The sequence below is a fragment of the Rhinichthys klamathensis genome, unplaced genomic scaffold (genome assembly GCF_029890125.1).
Source record: "Rhinichthys klamathensis goyatoka isolate OS25496 unplaced genomic scaffold, OSU_Roscu_1.1 h1tg000040l_1, whole genome shotgun sequence".
Classification (NCBI taxonomy): domain Eukaryota; kingdom Metazoa; phylum Chordata; class Actinopteri; order Cypriniformes; family Leuciscidae; genus Rhinichthys; species Rhinichthys klamathensis.
The window spans coordinates 15,899,453-15,906,529 of NW_026606587.1; the positions used below are offsets into that span (position 1 = coordinate 15,899,453).

The 7,077-nt window shown below is 41.6% G+C and overlaps 1 protein-coding gene across 2 annotated transcripts; it reads right to left on the minus strand.

The window, feature by feature from the left end:
* Positions 1 to 3,167: 3,167 nt before the first annotated feature.
* On the minus strand, positions 3,168 to 5,008 carry LOC130082164 (patatin-like phospholipase domain-containing protein 6). Of its 2 annotated transcripts, none has more exons than XM_056246955.1 (6): positions 4,779 to 5,008; positions 4,439 to 4,591; positions 4,212 to 4,325; positions 4,029 to 4,116; positions 3,761 to 3,921; positions 3,168 to 3,648 (listed from the first exon to the last, which is right to left on the minus strand). In XM_056246955.1, the coding sequence occupies exons 1-6, from the start codon at positions 4,908 to 4,910 to the stop codon at positions 3,568 to 3,570; spliced, it is 729 nt and encodes a 242-aa protein (XP_056102930.1). In that variant the 5' UTR covers positions 4,911 to 5,008; the 3' UTR covers positions 3,168 to 3,567. The 2 variants fall into 2 exon arrangements, with proteins under 2 accessions (XP_056102930.1, XP_056102931.1); XM_056246956.1 differs by having other exon boundaries at positions 3,761 to 3,918; positions 4,779 to 5,006.
* Positions 5,009 to 7,077: the final 2,069 nt, after the last annotated feature.

The window sequence follows — 7,077 nt, forward strand, 5'->3', positions numbered from 1 at the left end:
GCCGCTCTCACTTCCTCACTCTCTGCCGTTCTCACTTCCACACTCTCTGCCGCTCTCACTTCCACACTCTCTGCCGCTCTCACTTCCACACTCTCTGCCGCTCTCACTTCCACACTCTCTGCCGCTCTCACTTCCACACTCTCTGCCGCTCTCACTTCCACACTCACTGCCGCTCACTTCCACACTCACTGCCGCTCTCACTTCCACACTCACTGCCGCTCTCACTGCCACACTCTCTGCCGCTCTCACTGCCACACTCTCTGCCGCTCTCACTGCCACACTCTCTGCCTCTCTCACTTCTTCACTCTCTGCCGCTCTCACTGCCGCTCTCACTTCCACACTTTGATGGCAACCTTGCATCAAATACCAATAAAACTAATCTAACATTACAATCTGATTGTTGTAATGGAAATAAGACTCCAGGAAGCAGTATCACTCCCTCTGAAGTCTTTCTGAACATATGCTATCTTTTCTCAGCTTCAGACGTTTAACAATGCATCCTGGGAAAACCGTTTTCAGTCTAGAAGGCATTTTATGGGAGAAGTTGCCAATGAATGTTGAGGTTGTGATCGTACACACACACACACACACACACACACACACACAAAATTAATTCAATTAAATAAAATTAAATAAAAATCACTAACCACGCACAATACACACTCACTCAAATTAACTGGCATAGTCTGGAAACAGACCAGAACTTAAGTATAGTGGTACACTGGCTGCCACTGTAGACATCAAGGCAAGGCAAGTTTATTTATATAGCACATTTCATACACAATGGCAATTCAAAGTGAAAAATCAAAGTAAAATAATCAAAACAAATAAGAATAATTAAAACAGTTTAGAATAAAAAAAATAAAGTAGTACTGGTCCACCCCTATCTGAGATGGAAGAGATTGAGCCGGTTTACGGTGCCACTGAGCCTCTAGCCCAGGGACATACTCTGCTGGGGTGGTGCTACACCAGTAATGCCCAGCGGGGCCCCCACAGAGCACGCTTCGTGTGCGCTGTCTGCTGCCGTTACCCTTAACGACGCTCTCAGCGACTTCTTATACAGCAGTATAACTTACTCCTTCACTCGCCTCATCGGAGTGAAGACTCTCCCGCTCTCCTTCAAAATCTCTTCCAGAGATTATAAAAATAAATAAATTAGAAATTAGAAAACAAACAAAGACAAAACCAGTACAGTAAAAACAGTCGGACGAACAGTGGCACAGTGCTCATTCAGTAAATGCATAGCTAAACAGTTGTGTTTTGAGTCTGGATTTGAATGTGACTACTGTAGGAGCACATCTGATCTCCTCTGGAAGCTGGTTCCAGCTGCGGCTGGCATAATAGCTAAAAGCAGACTCTCCATGCTTAGAGTGAACTCTTGGTATTTCTAGCTGATGTGATCCTAATGATCTGAGTGATCTGTTAGGTTTATATTCAGTGAGCATATCTGCAATATATTGAGGTCCTAAACCATTGAATGATTTATATACCAGTAATACTATTTAAAATCAATCATAAATGGAACTGGGAGCCAGTGTAGATACCTGAGGACTGGTGTGATATGTTCATATTTTCTGGTTCTGCTCAGAATCCTGGCAGCAGCGTTCTGTATGAGCTGCAACTGTCTTATGGTCTTTTTAGGAAGGCCAGTGAGGAGTCCATTACAATAATCCACCCTGCTGGTAAAAAAAACCTTGCACAAGTTTCTCTAAGTCTTGACTGGAAACAAAGCATCTAATTCTTGCAATATTTTTCAAATGATAGTATGCTGATTTAGTTATTGCTTTGACATGACTACTGAAACTAAGATCTGACTCTAAAGACACACCAAGATTCCTGACTTGATTTTTAGTTGTTAGACCCCTAGCGTCAAGGTATGCATTCACCTTGAGAACTTCATCTTTGTTTCCAAACGCAATGACTTCAGTTTTGTCTTTGTTTAACTGAAGAAAGTTTTGGCACATCCAACTGTTTACTTCATCAATGCATTGGCACAGGGAGTCAATGGGGCTGTAGTCGTTAGGCGATAGGGCTAAGTAGAGCTGTGTGTCGTCTGCATAGCTGTGGTAAGCAATTTTGTTCTTTCTCATTATTTGGCTCATTGGGAGCATGTACAGGTTGAACAGGAGTGGCGCAAGAATTGAGCCTTGGGGGACTCCGCATGTCATGGATGTCCACTCAGACTTATGGTCTCCTATACTCACATAATAACCTCTCCCTTCTAAGTATGACCTGAACCATTTTAGGACTATCCCAGAAAGCCCCACCCAGTTTTCCAGCCTGTCAAGAAGTATGTTGTGATCGACAGTGTCAAATGCAGCACTGAGGTCGAGTAGTACCAGCACTGATAATTTGCCTGTATCAGTATTTAAGCGAATATAATTTATTATCTTTATGAGCGCTGTCTCTGTGCTGTGATGCAATCGGAAACCAGATTGAAAATTGTCAAAGTATCCATTTGAGCTTAAGAATTTGTTCTCCTCATTGAAGACAACTGTTTCAATGATGTTGCCTATGAAAGGAAGATTTGAGATCGGTCTATAATTGCTTAAGATGGTCTTATCCAGATTGCTCTTTTTCAGGAGGGGCTTGACAACTGCAGTTTTCAGGGAGTTTGGAAAACTCCCAGAGAGAAGTGAGGCATTTACCACTTCTAGGAGATCTGCTTATAAGCTGTTTAACACACTTTTGAAAAAAGATGTTGGAAGTGTGTCAAGGGCGCAGGTTGATGTTTTAAGGTGCTGTACGGTTTCTTCCAAAACTTTGCCTTCAATTTCTTCGAAAACAGACATAGGTAACTACTTTCTCAGGTTGTGGTCTGATCTGTCTGACCCCAGTGCGGCTCAGTGATGTGCTGACCACCTTTCTGATATTATTGATTTTCTCAGAGAAGAAAGAAGCAAACTCACTGCACTTGCTGTCTGAGAGCATTTCACTGGGAATCTGGCTTGGGGGGTTTGTCAGTCTCTCTATAGTAGCAAAAAGTGTGCGTGTGTTGTTTAAGTTTCAGTTTATAATATTCGAGAAGAAAGTCTGTCTAGCTTTGCCTAGTTCAATATTAAAAGCATGGATGCTATCTTTGTTGATGTTATAATGGACTACAAGTTTTGTCTTCCGCCACATGCGCTCTGCTCTTCTGCATTGTCTTTTCAAATTTTGCACACTCTCATGAAACTCCCTTTTAGACATTTAAGATGTAAAATACCAAAACATCTCAAAAGATATAGAGCCCCTCATTTCAGTGGCACAGTTTCTCAAGGAGTGATTCCTCTGCCTAGGTGGGCCCCCACAGTTCCTGGACCCTGTTGTTGCAGAGTCTTGAGCCGAAAATAAATAAATTCAAAGGCAAAACGATAACGATAATAGAGGAGTCACAGTTTTGGTGACAAGTTGTGGGTGTTGTAGTGTTAATGGGTCTAAATCACAGTATCTTTGGTGAATTCCCCACAATCTTATTAATTCAGAAGTCTTTTCTTCTGTATCTATCTTTACACTCCTCAGCCACTGGTGAGTCTCTGCTTCTCTTTCCAGTGCCCTTTGACCTCTGGACCCTGCATTACTCCCTTTTCAGGAATCTGACACTCCAGAGAAGTCCATGTTGAGGTCCCTTGTGATGTACTTCCTCTGACGCACCGTCTTCTCTTCATCCTACACAAAATATTTTTAATTTCACCGGTTATGAGGTTAGTTACTGCGTTAACTGTGGGTTAACTTTTAACACCACATATAAAAGGTTGTGTGAGTGTATAAATATACTCACTGTTGTGAAGATCCCATTTGGTCCCCATTCTCCAGGAGACTGGTCCTCTGGGTCTTCAGCCTCTTCTTCTTCTTCTTCCTCACCCTCACCCTCACACTCCTCCTCTCTCACTGTGTCCATCCCATCCTCCTCGTACTCTGTCGCATAGTCAGACTCCTCTGCTAGACACAGAAACATCAGTTAACCAGAAGTACAATGTACAGCAAGTACATTATATAATACTAACTCTGTCAAGAGTTGCAGAAGAAATGTTCTTTGGGTAACTGACCATCAGCTCCTAAGTAGCTTTGTACTGGCTCAATCCTGGACACAATTTCAGCTAGATCGGTGAAGTCTGCACTAGGACACGTGCACGACTGAAACAAACAGCCAAGCACAAGAGAATGATGTTAATAGTCAAAAAAGGGTGATTGAATGATGGCTTGTTTAAATGAGTACTAAGAAAACTCACATCGGTCTTCTTGCTGTCATTATAGTCCGCTGAGCGATGGTCTTTCAGCATATCAATGATGTCCCCACGAGCCCACTCAGTAAACATCAGTTTACCATGCTGGTAACCCACATCCTGAAAGACGACAGAAAACTTTCATTATGCCGTTGTGGGAGGTCATTTACTACTCGGAATAACAGCTATATGCACACATATTGTAGATATGGCCTTTTGTGTTCTGTTCTTACATAGATTTCATCAAATTTCCCAAAGTCCATAGTCTTAAAGCGGTCGATGGGTGGGCAAATGTACTCGCAGTATGCACTCTTCTTGACAAGTTCCAGCTGTCGTACACAGGATACGTAGGCCAAACGGGACTGGATTTCTGCCATGTCAGGCACCTGAAAGACAGAGGAACCTCTATTATTACAGTAATGTACCAAATGAGAGGGTTTCCTGTATATAGTTTACAGCATTCATTTGGAGAGGTTTTTTTTCCCTAAACAAAATCAGAATCGGTAGATATCATTCTGAGTAATCGGTATCGGATACATTTTTTACATTTAACATCCAACAATATTGACTCACCTTCACTTTCTCAGCCCACGGGTTGAATCGTTTCCATAGCAGCCACCAGCCAGAAAGACTGTCACCGTAGTTACAGAGATCAGTCTCATCCTGGCTGCCCACATCAATGGCGATGACTGTTTTTGTGCCCATATTGCGAGCTATGTCCGCTGCAGGGCGTTACAATGCCAGTTGAATGCAAACAAATGCACACGCACACACACAAAGACAGACATCCACAAGGTAGCAGGAAGAATCAAAGTACTGTTAATATTTCAGACAAAATCCTTCAAGTAATAACTGATCACCAATCAACACCGTTTCACCAAACCCCAAATTGGAAAGGTGCTATTTTCATCAGGAATATGACCGAATAAACATGTTCAAAAGTAAGACATTTTAAAACTAAATGATTTCTAAAAGCTTTCGCTGCATGAGAGTTGTGGTGAAACAGCCTTGCAGGCAGGGGCGTAGCACCAAATTTTGGGCCCTGGGTACAAACCATCTTGCTGGGCTCCCGTACCAAATATCATAGTGATACCAGTGGGTTGGGGTATTGCATTTTTATCATAAAAACACTTAAAATGTAAACAAAATAAGCCACACTCTGATTAATATTTTTTTGTTTTATTGTCAAAAGTACTACTTACTGAGATGACAAAAGGTCTAGCAGGTCCAAACCTGGACTAAATCAAATATACTGTAAAGCAGTTCTGAACAATGACCATACCAAATGAGAAAAACTTTGGTCTGTACATTAATAAACACAAACTAAATGTCAGTTTTTACTAAATGCCCATAGACGGGTGCAAATTTGCTGATCAGGTCTTTAAAGTCCAGTTTTTTGGCCAACTGACTTTCTACAGAGAGTATGGCAAGGCTGTTCAGTCTATCCTGGGACATTGTTGACAATTTATTAGCAAGGCAACGTTTCGACCATCAGATCTTCATCAGGCACAATACCTATTGTGCCTGATGAAGACCTGATGGTCGAAACTTTGCCTTGCTAATAAATTCTTTGGAGCAGCTTTTTCAGTGTGCGGACTTCACACTTCTTTTTTTCATTTGTATTACTCAGTTGTCCTGCACCTGCGCCCAATCTGGGTGTTTGGGATGTGCACACCAGTTGTGTATTTTGTGATATTTCCAATACCAGGTTTTGCTCCACCTTCACTGGCTAGCATTTGAACAATAGTTTTCCTGTGCTTATCAGTAAGAGTTGTTGGCCATAATCCTGGGTCCTCTGACAATCCCTCACCAGTATCCCTAAGTCTCTCATTCTCTTCTCTTTCCTCTTCAGCTCTGTCCTCCTGCTCCTGACTACCTTCATCACATTCTTCACTTTCCCTCTCATCACTTATATGAATATCAACCTCATCTTCTATTTCTGCCTCTGCTACAAGAGGAAATAATTACAGTTTAAAGTTTAAATGTGTACAATAACAATGTACCCATTTTGCTTATTTCCTCTTATAACACTTAATTAATAATCACTAAGTGTTAAAACAGGCAATTCCGCTAAAAGCTCACCTTGTCTCACTGTCACATTCACCTCACTGTCACTGCTTTCACCTGGCCATGATGAGGGGCCTACTGCTGCAGCAGGGTCTGAAACTGAAATATATGGCTTCAACTGGTTGCTAAAATATCCTTTATTGTCACAATACCTTTTTTTAAAGTGTAGGCTAAGTACAAGTTAATTGATGATTATTTGTCTGTTTAAAATAAATGCAGACTATAGAATCACAGGGTACACTAACCGCCAAACTAGACATTCAGTCAGTTACGTTTTAAAATAAGTCATTTTCAATCATTAAGATGTGCATTAAACTGAGAACAATCCTGTACTTTAATGTAAGAGCGTGCGCGAGCTAATTTACATAACAATGCGGTAAAATAGGCGCTAACGATCTGTGTTTTCGCGGGTGTTAGATTGACAACGGAGGGAAATATGCAACTGGGACAACTGCAGCAGAAGAGGAGACAATTGCGCCGCTGCCTGGAGTGGCAGTGTGTTGAGCTCCCAGCTCCGCCTCCGTCTGCTTCTCACTCCCTGTTATTTACCCAGAAACATTGTTTGCTCGCTATGTAGGGTGTAATACTATAAAGTATTGGTATATTATTCAAATAGAGTACGAACATAAATGTATGCTTTTCTACCTGGAGTAGATATTTATGTTAAAACAACAATGTCAATGCTCGATGATGCATTTGGAGCTCACCTTTCTTTTCAAAAAACTGAGTGAGCAACTGCTTGCCCTCATTTGCCTTTCTCTCTTTAATCTTATTTTCTTTTCGTTTTTGAGCCCCTGATTTTCCT

Coding starts and splice junctions, on each gene's coding strand:
- LOC130082164 (XM_056246955.1), bottom strand. CDS start 4,910: ATGGGCACAAAAACAGTCATCGCCATTGATGTGGGCAGCCAGGATGAG. Junction 4,326..4,438: donor GGAAATTTGATGAAATCTAT/GTAAGAACAGAA, acceptor GTCGTCTTTCAG/GATGTGGGTTACCAGCATGG. Junction 4,117..4,211: donor ATGACAGCAAGAAGACCGAT/GTGAGTTTTCTT, acceptor TGTTTGTTTCAG/TCGTGCACGTGTCCTAGTGC.